Below are 14,093 nucleotides of genomic sequence, written 5' to 3' on the forward strand. Positions count from 1 at the left end.
GAAAATAGATAATTTGCATATTCAGTAGTGGTGCATTGTGGGAAACAAAAAATTTTCACTTATGGCTGAATGATTGCAAGTTTCCTTCTGTTTTAAAAAGGCAAATTTCACCAAGCATTGTTTATTAGTAGGAGGGCTTTTCAGGCTCTTTTATCCCCCTATACATCCCTAGTGGTTGCTGCTTGGTTACTGTCTGAAGGATATGATCACATTGTAAAATTAAACTCAAAATGCACCTGGATATCTCAGTTATACACATTATTTTGGAATATAAATTTCCCCTGCTTATTAACACTGAGCTTTCAGCTTGTTTTAGACACTGTGTCAATGAATATATTCAAATGGACCTTGAAGTTAACCAGAGAGGATTAAAAGTAAAAGTTTCATACATACCTGGTGCTTCCTCCAGCCCCATGCGCACGGATCGCTCCCACGCCGCCGCCGTCAGTTTTCTCTAGCTCCGGTACTGGGTCCCGTAACTTCGGCAGCCACGGCAAGTCTGCGCATGCTCAGAAGACGACTGAGGAGTGATCCGTGCGCATGGGGCTGGAGGAAGCACCAGGTTTGTATAAAACTTTTACTTATCCTCTCTGGTTAACTTTAATACAGTGTTTTTAACGAAGCAGTTTTTTTCCCCTACCAATTATTTTCTTCAGATTACTTGTATTAAGACAGATATTTAGCTGTGTAGAACGTCATCATTTTCTGTATATGTTGATCCCTCTGTCTAGGCTGAGACTTAAAGTGTACCTATGACAAAAAAGTAAAACTATAGCTACTTACCTCAGGAGGGTCCTGTACAGTGCAGCTGCGCTTGTTCATGGATGGGAGTACAGCTGCAAAGAAGAAGAAGAGGGCTCTGGTGAGCAGTGGAGTTGTGGATGAGGATTGGAGAAGCCTCCAGAGGCTTCCCTCTCCTGACAGAAGTATCAAACCTTACCGTTTTTACCACAGGCTTGCTTGAATATTGCAACAGGGGAACTACAGCTAAGCTGAAACACTATTATTGTGTTTTTTTCTCACTATATGTGAGTTGGTAAAACATTCTGCCTAAATGGGTTGTTTTCACAGAGAACAGGAAGTGAGAGATATTAAAGCGATGGGATCATAAGCCTTTTTTTTTTTTTTTTTTTACTTCAGTGAAAAAGAACTAAATGCCTGTCAGATTTTCATAGCTGTGTGTCCTCATCTGGGAAATGCACCACTTCCTCCTCCAGTGACTGCTGTCACTGAGGTCAGGCAGTGAGGGAATAACTCTGTTGTGGAAGCCCAAACAGTAATAAAGGCTCATCTCCTCTTTATCAATACTGTAAAATAAAACCATTTGTTTTACCTGATGATCGTTTTAAAGAAAATGTATCTACTCATTACTCTATAGGGGCCCATACACTGGTTGATTTCACCTATCGATCAATGGCCAATTCAACTGTTCTGATCGAATTGGCTATAAATTAATGCAGCAGAAAGCATGATCAATCGATCGATTTCCAGACTATTTCGATCGATTTGCTCGATCGGTCCGGATGAAAAATCTGGGTCGATCGGCTGCTGGCAGCAGATCGATGGCCCATAAGGTTGCATTGGATCAAAAGGTGTAACACTGCATTTCCATTGATTTTCAATAGATTTAATTCTGAAATCTTTTGGAAATCTGTTTCTAGTGTGTGACACACATCAGATAGATTCCTGTCAGATTCGGACTGACAGGCATCTGACAGAAATCTATCTGATGGTCAAATCTGCTGCAAATCTATAAGTGGATGGCCACCGAAAGAGAGCGCCCATATAATTATCTTTTGAAAACAAACTACTGATGGGTTCTATTATAACCTCTGCATTCTCTATATCTAACCCAAAAGTACAAGTGGTTTTAAGCAATTCACAAGGTGAAAGATTAGTAAATTAATAAAGTAAATAAAGGTGATTGGAGCTTTGTTTGGTAACGGGTAAAATGCAAAGCAGGTTATTTCAGCATGGGGCGCTGAGCGGCGTGCGCCTTCATAGCAGTAATGCTATGCTGTGCGCCATGCGTATCGGTATTTCGGGGCTCTGGCGGCTGCCAGACCCCAAATTACATCTCCCCCTGAGTTTCGACAACTCGGAGAGGGAATAGTATTTAACACCACGTCGGAGTTTAGCCGCAGCAGGGAGAGCAGTTATTCAGCTCTCTGATAAAGTGCAGGGTGCATATATGATACCTAAAATAGATTAAAGTGAACCTCCGGACTAAAAATCTACTCAGCAGAACTGAAAAGGCTTGGTATTTCTTTAACAGTTTCACAGCATTAGAACTTTGTTTTTCTTACCAAAGCATCATTTTTAGCTGCATTTTTACCTAAGCTCCACCCATCAAAGAAAAAAGCCCGGGCTTTTCTTCCTTGATGCTGTGCAGAGCATGATGGGATTTCCTATGTTGTTATTCACGTTGCTTAGCAACTGGGAGGGGTGATCAGGACACAGGACAGTTGGAACTGTGTCTCATGCTCCCTGTCACCTCCTTTCAACCAAAAAAATGTCTGCCATCATGAAATCAAACATTTGCCTGTCCTTTTAAAACAGGGTGGGTAAGGGAGTATATTTCCTATCTTATTTAATTAACATAACTAATGTAACTTAATGACAGTATGCTTGTTTAGGCTAGAGTTCCTCTTTAACCAGGATATTGTTGTGAGAGAGAGAGAGAGAGAGAGAGAGAGAGAGAGAGAGAATGAATATATCCTTTAGAGCAATGCACATTTCCTGGTTGTCCGGTTGATCCACTGCCTCAAATGCTGTTAGCCAAAGACCCTGAACAAGCATGCAGATCAAATGTTTCTGACTCAAGTAAGGAAAGCTGTGTTCATCCTATAGAGGGCCAAGAATTTAAATGGAATAGGAGATGCTGAGGGCAGTGATCAATTTACATAAAAACAACTATTAACCCTCTGCACTCACACTCACATCAAACAGGTACTCTAGTAATGATAAAAACAACTTGCATGAAATGTGCATTCAGTTGCACTAATGGAGGATATTCGTTTCCAAAATGGTTTGCATGCAAAGGCATTCTGTACTAGACCCTTCTACCGCAATGAGGTCTTGCCAGATTAAAAGGACCCTACTCTTTCCACACCATTCAGCGAAGCAAGCAAACAAACATTTTATGCTCTATGGCTCAAGTCTGACTGGAATAGTTACATGCTTGTTTCAGGTGTGTGATTTAGGCACTATTGACTGGAAAGATCAGGAGGACTGCCAGGCACCTGGTATTATTTAAAAGAAATACATATAGCAGCCTTCATATGTCACTCACCTCAGGTTCCTTTTAAAGGTCAGTAACTGTAATAATAATTTCACATGGTTAGAATGTGATTGTTCCCCCAATATACCCATTAAAAAAAGTGCTGGGTCAAAGCTAACCCCTGAAGCTTTTACTGGTATATCTTTCAGGATTCTGGTAAGATCCTTCCCGAGGAAAAAAATCTTAGGGCAGTTCCAGAAGAGGTCCACAGCAAAAACACTGATCTGAGTTCTCAGGACTTATCTTCCTTAGCCTTTGAGGGGTGTAATAAAACCAATATGTCGAAATTTGAGTTACATCAATTGATCCCTGGCAGAGACTACTTCAGAGGGAAAATCGTCCAGTGTCTGATCTCAATCTTTCATATCCAGAGCTGGCATATCCTCTTGCCACTTCTGGTAAAACTTCTCCAACTTTGTGTAATTCATATCCAGCAGGTGGGGATAAATTGCAAACAACAGTTTAAGTAGGTCTGCTATCCTCAGCAATTTCTCCACTTTGTCAGACTCAAGAGATAGCAGCAAGTAATTGAAGATGAGCAGGCTTGTGAATGCATAGCCATAGATGGAAACTCCAGCAGGAATCAGGAATCCCCAATAAAGCCCTAAAAAATATAGTCTTTTGAAAACCACATTGTTTTTTACACGTTTGCATGCAGAGTCAAAAACTGAAACTATGTTTATGTGTCAATGCACATGAAATAAGCAACATCATCATTGTGTTTTGCAGTGAACATCTGCCATTGCTGTCTAAATTTTACACACCAGGATGTGACCTTTAATGCAACAAATTTTGAATATGTGCTGCAATGGAACAACGCCAATCTGCCATCAGATGTGACCTTCAGCGTCCAGTACAAAAGGTGAGATGAGATGCCAGCTTCGGTCACTCTTATTCATTACGAAGTCAGCTTTCACAGGTACAAGTAGTGTGACACTGAGGGTGGGCATAATGACACAGTGACTGGTAACAGTGGCATTGCTAGCCACAAAGATCAGTGGCATGTGCCCCGGATCTATTCTGGGGTGCCCCAGATGTACTCCAGGCAGAGTCAGCTGTGTTGCCTCAATGGTGAGCATACTGAGAGCTGTGGTGCATCAATCAGAGTATGATGGGTGCTGTGGTGCCACTATGTGGGCATACTGGGTGCTGTGGTGCCATGCTGGGCACTGTGATGCCTTTATGGGGGCTTGCAGGGAGCTGTGGTTCTTCTATGGGGGCATGCTGGGAGTTGTGGTGCCTGAATGGGAGGCCCATGGGAGCATGGGAGGGGGTCCACTAGAAGGTCAGGGGCTGCTATGGGGAACTGCCAGATAACCTGGTGGCAGGCCAGCCCACCCAGCAGAAAGCCAGTATTGCCAGCACAGAAGCCAGGTAACTCTTCCTAGTTATGTTTAAGTGACACTGCCTAATTATGTGCTGCATTTTGGGGTGTTTTTTTGTATTAATGGAGACAGGGGCTTCATCCAACATTTTGCTAAGCAGGCCTACTTAGACCGTTGTTAAGCACATGTAACTTTGTCTCCACCCATGACCACACCCATATTCTGGTGCATGGCAACATCCATTTTCTGGCTGAAGTTTCCAAAAGTGCCCCAGATTTCTGAGGGTCCTAGCAACGCCCCTGACTGGTAATAAAGGATGTCAGGCATTACCTAGCATTTCCAGACTGGGAATGGAAGCATTTAAGCCTTTAGAGACATTTTCAGGGCCGGATATCTGGGAAGGCCATGGCCTAGGGCGATAAAATCAGATAAGATAAGAAGGGCAGCATGACTTGGAGAGAGAAGAGGTCATATGTCAAAGTTAATCATCTCGTCTGGTCCCACAGTCTGGTCTGGTGCCCTGATCTGCACTAATAGCTGAACTCCACAGTTCCCCAATCCCTGCATCTCTCTCACACTTCCTGATGTGTTATGACAATCAGCATCTTATCTGCTGTCACCTGATGATCCATTCCTTTGTATGATGGACATACAGTACAAGTGGATGTGAGAAATACCAGGGATTTACATTACAAAGCAGATAGAACTAAGTTCCGCTGAATTTTAATGCAGGCATTTACAAACATCAGTGAGCTCTGCTAGTTTCTTCACCTCTTTTACAGCTGTGACACTGACCCCAGTAGTTGTTAATTACTTTCTAACCCTAATTTATGACTGTTTTTCTTTTTTTCCCCTAGCTACCAGTGATCTTTTCCCTGCTTCAGTTAACTCTTTCCTGACTCATTTTCTGTCCTGCTCCTACCATCTATGAGAACTGCCAGAATAAATATGTAGTTTGCTTCCCTTTCATTGCTAAACTGTCACCTGAGCTGTTACTACCTCTATGCTAGTGTGTATGGTTTGGCATCTATGTCCTTTCCTGTAGCAGTAGAGCATTGTACCATCTTAGCCATCAGTGAAAGCAGAAAGTTTTGAATCAGGATTATACCATTTATTGGCTTAAAAGAAAGAGTAAGCTTTCTGCTAATAAGCCTTCTTCAGACTTTGTTCCCGTATACTGTTAATATGTTAGAGCACACCACCATATGTACATTAAGCATTCAAATGAAATACATAGATTTTTCAGCAAATATAAATAAATGTCATTCAGATGCTTTAAAGTGGAGCTGAACTCTGGCACAGGACAGAAGGAAAACAGAGAAATGTACCCTGTATGTATTTAGAGCAGTGGTCCTCAAACTAAGGCCCGTGGGCCGAATGTGGCCCCCTGAGGCTTTTTTACTTGCCCCACCACACACAAAATGTATTATAGATGCGGTCAGCTACATCTTTAAATATTGGTGATCCGCATATTGAATGAAGCCAGAAAGCAGTAATTCGCTGGTTTCCAATCACATTCCACATCAAGTGACACTGTGTCCAATTGGACTGCGAGTTGTCACCTGGGTATGCTTCACTGTCTGGCCCACAAATACATCATTTTATGTATACTCCGGCCCCCCAGCAGTCTGAAGTATGCTGACCTGGCCCTTGACCCAAAACGTTTAGGGGCCCCTGATTTAGAGAGCCTGACTAATTCCCCCTCATCTGTGTCTAATCACAAGTTGTAATTTGATATCTACACTGTGTCACCTGACTGCCACAACATCTAATAAAAGCACAGGATGTTAACAATATGGCTGCTTCCATGAAAGCAGGAAGTAGACACACTGATTTATTGCAGGATTTGTATCAGCTGTAACAAAGAAATGTTTTTCTTTAAAGGTTATGTTGTTGCATATCTTTTAGAGCAGAGAGGAAGTTCTTAGTTCAGGTCCACTCTAATTACAACAGAACATCCAAAGTGGGTATTGAAAGGATGTTTGCTACTTACCTGTTCTCTGTTTTGGATGGGCTTCTCTCCATTGCACTGCCCTGTCCCCTGTTTCTGTCTCCGACTGCAGCCAGTCGCACAGAGGACAAAGAAGCAGCGCATGCTCTGGCCACTCGCACTCCCTGCAATTTCCTGCTTCTGCCCAGATGTGCACAGCAACCGAGGCCAGTACAGTGTTATGCATTCTTGACAAGTACCGGTTATACATCAGCATAATTTCTATGCATGCCCAGAACACTATCGGCTACTGTGCACATTCGGGCAGGACCGCAAATTACAGGAATTATTTGTTGAATAAGGGGCAAAGCAGCACAACTGAAATGAGCCCATTCAAACCAGTGATCGCTAATCAGAGTGTTGGACAGAATATTTTGTGGTGGTGGTGGTGGGGGTTGGTGACAGCAGGCCTAGGGCACTGGAAAGTACAAATGCGGCACTGGACATTTTTAATCTAAAATGGGAAGCATGGTGAGGCTATCATGTATAAAATGACTTTGCTATAACACTGAATAGGCTATTTAAAGAAAAAAAATGTAACCCAACGTCTAAAAAAAGGACAGTTTTGCATACTAACTGTATGATTAAAATAATCAACATCTGTTCAATTTGATTGCTTTACCAAAATCAAATGTAAACCAAACCAAAAAAAATGTAACCCAACGTCTAAAAAAAAGGACAGTTTTGCATACTAACTGTATGATTAAAATAATCAACATCTGTTCAATTTGATTGCTTTACCAAAATCATCGGACAATCAAAATATTTAATAATTGGCTCTATTTGATTTAGTGTGCATTATGATTATTTCCCAAAAGAGAAACAATCAAAAATCTTTTTTTCAAGTTGAATTGCCTCATTTCTGTTTGGTTTCATTTTGAGCACTTTCGATAACAGTCATTATTTAGTCAAATCGAAAATGGAAAAAGTGTCATGTGTGGTGAACATTATAGCCAGTGTATATGACATGTATATTTGACATCATTATACCACCTGTATATATAATATTATTCCTACTCAGAAATGATTGCATCATCCATGCAAAACAAACACTTATGTACTTTCTGTTTATTTTAAATAGATATGGAGATACCAAGTGGATTTTATTTCCTGAATGTGAGAATATTACTGATGTCTACTGTGATCTCACCAATGCCATCACTGGTGACATACAACATTTCATGGAAAATGAATATATTGGTAGAGTCAGAGCATCGACAAGTAATTGCTCCACTGACTGGATCATGTCCAAGAGGCTACACCCACGAGATGATAGTGAGTTTTGTTTTTAAAGTCAATGGGAATCAAAAGTAAAAAAAAAAAGTCAGATACTTACCTAAGGAGAGGGAAGGCTCTGGGTCCTATAGAGCCCTCCCGCTCCTCTCCCGCTCCCTATTCCAGCGCTTGCTCCCCGAAAGCAGTATTCAACCAATTTGGTCAAATACTGCTCTAATCCCCCACCACGGGGGACTTTGGAAGTCTTTGTGAGCCCGAGTGCTCCCGAAGACGGGCCGCCCTGTACTGCGCATGCGCCAGCGCTCTCGTCCTCCAGCTGCGGGAGTACTACATGTCCCAGGAAGGCCATCCCACCACAGACCGAGCTGTGTGCTGATTGGCAGGCTGGAGGGCCGCAGCTACTCACATGACTGGTGTATTGCTGCACCCCCTATAGTTTGGTGCTCTCGGTGTTCATCCCGCCACACCTGAGGGTCCAGCTCCCCACCGGGCAAAACAACACATCAGCATGTCTTACCAGATGAGCGGATGCATTGCATATAGTTCTGTCTTCCAATTCTGAACTGCCAGACAAGATCCAGCACCCTGGCAGTTAAGGCCAGGCTCCCTCCCATAAGGCCCTATAGAGGTAATAGAGCACTGCATCATTAGACAGGTTTTGGAAATGAAGCACGTGTGCAGGGTCAGCTTTCTCTCCCCACCCTTCAACTCACTCACCCCAGGGATGAACTGATGAAAGTAAAGGTTACAGTCATGTGATCAGGGTTTAACCTTTCACATAAAGGTATTGAAATATTCAGTTCACAATGTAGACAGTATGGAGTTTATGAAGCCCATAATTGATAACTCCAGAGTCAGATAATTTGTTCTGAAATCTTAATATGCATTCATATTCATATTAACATGCATTCATATTACTTAGTCTTTCTTATTTTGTTTCTTTAGCCTTCCTAATTCTACCAAAGCTGAACTTCACTGAGCATGTCAACTCCATTACAATCATTGTTCCAACTCCACCTACGCCTATGAGGATTAAGGATGGTCAACTAATGACGGTGGAAGATCTCTACAGCACTACACGTTTTGAATACTTCCTGAATTTCTTTAATCCAGAAAAACATAGCACTGTAAGCTACATCCTAGGTTCTCAACGTGTGGTACGCGTACCCCAGGGGGTACTTCTAATGGTTCCAGGGGGTACTCGGGCTTGATATACATAACCAAGAATAACAAATTTAGAGTTTTAGAAAATAATAAATCTCATTTAAACGACATCAAATTAGTATTTTAGCTAATTATAAGCAATAGTAAATGTTTGGAAATTGTTTAGAACCAATTATCCTGTACTACGATTTAATATATATTTGTCAAGGGGTACTTGTGATAATGTTTACTATGCTAGGGGGTACTTGGTGAGTACAGGGTTTTAAAAGGGGTACATAACAATAAAATGTTGAGAAACACTGAGCTACATTGTTCTGCACTTTTTGTTAATCTTCAGTGCTTCTTGTAAAATGTTTCCATTTCTGTGTTTTCAATGTGTTCATTGATGGGCCAGAAATCGTACACCATTCTATAAAGCTAGCCTTGATTTATTAAAAGAGAACCCAGGTTAGTGGGGGAGCTATGGGGTGCGTGCCTCTATCACTTTGCAGAGCAGTGAGCAGCAGAAAGAACTTACAAAAATGTCTGGGCATCAGTCCTCTTCACTTCTACAGCTGCCTGCTGCTCTGCTGCATCCTCATACCCTAATGCATTGGGTCACAGACTTGCATCAGTAGCCATATAGAGCAGATGCAACCAAACAGCTGGCATCTGTACAAGTGAAGAAGAGGACCTGCGTCCATAGCTTCTTTAAGTTGTTTTGTCATTTTTTTTACATACAAGATAGAATAGAGGTACCCCAGTAGTCGCAGGCTTGCACTATGCATGTTACAGGGCCAGAGTTAGGACGCGTACGAATATTGGGGTACTTCTACACAGTGTAGGTGACTACACAAGAGAATGTATTCTTTGGTACCAAGACCCCAGGTTTTAACTTAGCTGTAGGGATAGCAGTGGTTCCTAGATGATTGATTTCTGTGACACCATGTGTATGAATATTTGCATGTGAGTGTGTGAAGGGTTAACTGACTTTGTATTGTACAGAACCCTGGAACACCAGCAGGTAAGGCTGCAGTGCTGTCAGAATTTAGGATTCTCAACCTTAATAAGATGAGGGATAGCGATGAATCTCTACTAATGAGCACTTGGAGCCAGAAAGAGAAAGAAATTTCAGAAAGTTTTTTATTTACAAAATCAGCTGCTAATAGTCAATTAGCTGTCAGGTTAATTAACCATGAGATAGAGGTTTTGATTGGTTACATTTCATTTACTCCCAGGGACATGGAAGGCTTGCTTCTTAGTGACATGAATAGCCTCCAAAATTGTATTTTCCTCATACATTTTCATGGAAATGTTTTTGTGTGCATTTGTAATATATGCAGAACTCTGTAGGAGTCAGATCAGAGCGCTTTAACTTTGGCTTCTAAAAGGGATGGTCTGTGGATCTTTACAGGGCTCCAAACAACCTTATTACAATCCATATTTCAAAATGACTTCCACTTTCCACAAAAAAGTGCCAATTTTTACTAGGGAGTTTTTTGTCTTCATGATTCATGGATACATTCAGGGCAGTTGTAACCCCATAATGTGTTATTTAGTCCTTTCTAAACCCTAATTGTTCTGATTGTGTTTTAGTGGCAAAAGACTCAAAAACACGGAAACTTTAAAGTTTCTGGCCTACGTCCAAATACGGAGTACAATGGAAGTGTCTACATACGGATTGCAAACGAGAGGAAAAGTGACATCAGGAATTTTGTGGTGAAAACTCTGCCAGGTAATGTATGAACGTTACTATTGTATTTGACAGAAGTGCTTCAGAAACTGCTACCTATGTGGTTATTCAAGATATAAGGATAAGCTAGTTGAACAATAGCTGCAGATTATGGTATGTAAATGTGAAAGCTGCACTCCACCCACCACTGATACTCAGGGATGCACATCCTCTTGTGGTGCTCTTTACCTCTATTTAGTCGGCCAACCACAAACTCCCACAGGATTCTTTAATACGACTACTTACACTTTAATCTCAGCCTAATCTAAAATAGGGAGGAAGAAGGAATATGTACATTGTCCGCATTTACTCATCTCCCAATAGTCCCATATATGGAGACACAATCACTGTTCTGGAGGGAGCTAGTAAAAAAGGGCGCACAGGGATAGTGGACAAAAAGGGCGCCGCCATAGACTGCAATGCAAAATATCGGCTATTCGGCGCCCGGCAGGAAAAAAGGGCGCCCGAGAAATAGCGGTTACAGGGATCGTGGTAACTAAAGTTTTCGTTTACAGGATAAGGTTTATAACAATTATCGTTTACAAGTTCGTTTTGACTTTGTGTTATACTTATTTTTTCGTTTTTAAATTTCGCTTACATGAGTTTTACGTATTTTTTTCATTTTAAAATATCGCTTACAAAACTATTTTTCGTTTACACTTCTTTTATCATTTAAGATTTGTTTTCATATGTATAATGCTTAAATACCGTTTCTCAGCCTGATTGTATTAGAAATACATCGCTTTTGGTATAAACTTTGTTTTTACACTATAGTTACTAAAATATCGCCTTTAATATTACTGTTATTTTAAGATTTCTAATGAATACGTGATTGTAAGGCTATCTATCAGAGTTGGGCCAAACGGTTCGCCTGCGAACGGTTCCATGCGAACTTCAGTGGTTCGCGTTCGCGTCCCGCAGGCGAACTTTTGCGGAAGTTCGGTTCGCCCCATAATGCACCATGAGGGTCAACTTTGACCCTCTACATCACAGTCAGCAGGCCCAGTGTAGCCAATTAGGCTACACTAGCCAGTGGAGCCACTCCCCCCCTAATAAAAGGCTGGCAGCGGCGGCCATTACGCTCACTCGTGTGCCTGCGTTAGTGAGAGTAGGGCGAGCTGCTGCAGACTGTCTCTCATAGGGAAAGATTAGTTAGGCTTAGCTTGTTCTTGGCTGCATACCTGTTCTGTTCAGTGAGCCCACTGGATACCTGCATACCTGTTCAGTGAACCTGCCACTGCATACCTGTTCTGTGAACCCACCACTGCATACCTGTACTGTGAACCCACCACTGCATACCTGTTCAGTGAACCCACCACTGCATACCTGTTCAGTGAACCCACCACTGCATACCACTGCATACCTGTTCAGTGAACCTGCCACTGCATACCTGTTCAGTGAACCTGCCACTGCATACCTGTTCCGTGAACCCACCACTGCATACCTGTTCTGTGAACCCACCACTGCATACCTGTTCAGTGAACCCACCACTGCATACCTGTTCTGTGAACCCACCACTGCATACCTATTCTGTGAACCCACCACTGCATACCTGTTCTGTGAACCCACCACTGCATACCTGTTCAGTGAACCCACCACTGCATACCTGTTCAGTGAACCCGCCACTGCATACCTGTTCAGTGAACCCAAAAATGCATACCTGTTCAGTGAACCCACCACTGCATACCTGTTCAGTGAACCCACCACTGCATACCTGTTCAGTGAACCTGCCACTGCATACCTGTACTGTTCAGTGAACCCGCCACTGCATACCTGTTCTGTTCAGTGAACCCGCCACTGTATACCTGTTCTGTTCAGTGAACCTGCCACTGCATACCTGTTCTGTGAACCCGCCACTGTATACCTGTTCTGTTCAGTGAACCCGCCACTGTATACCTGTTCTGTTCAGTGAATCTGCCACTGTATACCTGTTCAGTGAACCTGCCACTGCATACCTGTTCTGTGAACCCACCACTGCATACCTGTTCTGTTCAGTGAACCCGCCACTGCATACCTGTTCTGTTCAGTGAACCCGCCACTGTATTCCTGTTCAGTGAACCCGCCACTGTATTCCTGTTCAGTGAACCCGCCACTGCATACCTGTTGTGTTCAGTGAACCCGCCGTGGTGAAGGGGCTTGCGTATCACAATGAAGCAATGACCGGCGCCTAGATGAGTGTCTCGGGGGGCACACCCACGATAATAAGGTCGTTGCCTCATAGTGGTCAGACCAAATTTGATCAGCTGGACAGTCACTGTTCTGTCATTCAGCTACATCAGCCAGGCGACCATATGGGCTGTAAAGCCACCAAAACCTGCACTCTCGCCATGGTGCGCACCAGTCCAGCACTGCCGTCACTACACAAACAGCTGCGGTGCGTTACACGGTGAGTTTGGTGTGTCAGTGTGAAGTAGTACCTTAATTACACTACCTGATTGATGTATACACATGCAAGATGTTTTAAAGCACTTTAGGCCTGTCATTTAGCATTCAATGTGATTTCTGCCCTTAAAACGCTGCTTTGCGTCAAATCCAGATTTTTTCCGGGGACTTTTGGCATGTATCCCACTCCTCCACCTGGGAGTCCAGGTGTTAGACCCCTTGAAACATCTTTTTCATCACTTTTGTGGCCAGCATAATTTTTTTTTTTCAAAGTTCGCATCCCCATTGAAGTCTACTGCGGTTCGCAAACTTTTACGCGAACCGAACCTTACGCGGAAGTTCGCGAACCTAAAATCGGAGGTTCGGCCCCACTCTACTATCTATTGTATTGTGTGTGTGTATATATATATACAGTGTATATATATATATATATATATACACCTTTTTCTACTTATAATATTATTAATGTATACGTGATTTTAAGGCTAGTAATATATCAATTATTTTATTCATGTTATTTGTAGTGAAGTATTTTAAGGATTAAATATATTATTGTTTATATGTGTTAAGCGTGTTTGTGCGGTGGGGATGGTTAGTTTTAGGCACCACCAGGGGGATCTTAGGTTTAGGCACCACCAGTGCGTCTTAGGTTTAGGCACCACCAGGGGGGTCTTAGGTTTAGGCACCACCAGGGGGGTCTTAGGTTTAGGCACCACCAGGGTGATCTTAGGTTTAGGCACCACTAGGGGGGTCTTAGGTTTAGGCACCACCAGGGGGTCTTAGGTTTAGGCACCACCAGGAGGGTCTTAGGTTTAAGCACCACCAGGGGGGTCTTAGGTTTAGGCACCACCAGGGGGGTCTTAGGTTTAGGCACCACCAGGGGGGTCTTAGGTTTAGGCACCACCAGGGGGGTCTTAGGTTTAGGCACCACCAGGGGAGTCTTAGGTTTAGGCACCACCAGGGGGGTCTTAGGTTTAGGCACCACCAGGGGAGTCTTAGGTTTAG

The 14,093-nt window shown here is 42.7% G+C and overlaps 1 protein-coding gene and 1 long non-coding RNA gene across 3 annotated transcripts in view; one reads left to right on the forward strand and one right to left on the reverse strand.

The window, feature by feature from the left end:
- LOC137546478 (uncharacterized) overlaps positions 1-2,409 on the reverse strand; it is a 27,756-nt gene extending 25,347 nt beyond the window's left edge. Inside the window, exons 1-2 of one of the 2 annotated variants that reach the window (XR_011026265.1) lie at positions 2,336-2,409; positions 784-836 (exon numbers count right to left, since the gene is read on the reverse strand). This is a non-coding gene — a long non-coding RNA (uncharacterized lncRNA). Of the gene's footprint in view, positions 1-783; positions 837-940; positions 1,028-2,335 lie in introns of those variants that run through there. The other variant, XR_011026264.1, reaches the window with a different exon arrangement.
- The window catches only part of IL22RA1 (interleukin 22 receptor subunit alpha 1), a 57,233-nt gene that overhangs the window by 1,046 nt on the left and 42,094 nt on the right, over positions 1-14,093 (forward strand). The window contains exons 2-5 of the mRNA XM_068269002.1: positions 4,010-4,142; positions 7,677-7,870; positions 8,777-8,958; positions 10,571-10,709. Of these exons, the coding sequence (XP_068125103.1) occupies positions 4,010-4,142; positions 7,677-7,870; positions 8,777-8,958; positions 10,571-10,709 (648 nt within the window). The remainder of the gene's footprint in view (positions 1-4,009; positions 4,143-7,676; positions 7,871-8,776; positions 8,959-10,570; positions 10,710-14,093) is intronic.

The sequence above is a fragment of the Hyperolius riggenbachi genome, chromosome 2 (assembly GCF_040937935.1).
Source record: "Hyperolius riggenbachi isolate aHypRig1 chromosome 2, aHypRig1.pri, whole genome shotgun sequence".
Taxonomy (NCBI): Eukaryota; Metazoa; Chordata; class Amphibia; order Anura; family Hyperoliidae; genus Hyperolius; species Hyperolius riggenbachi.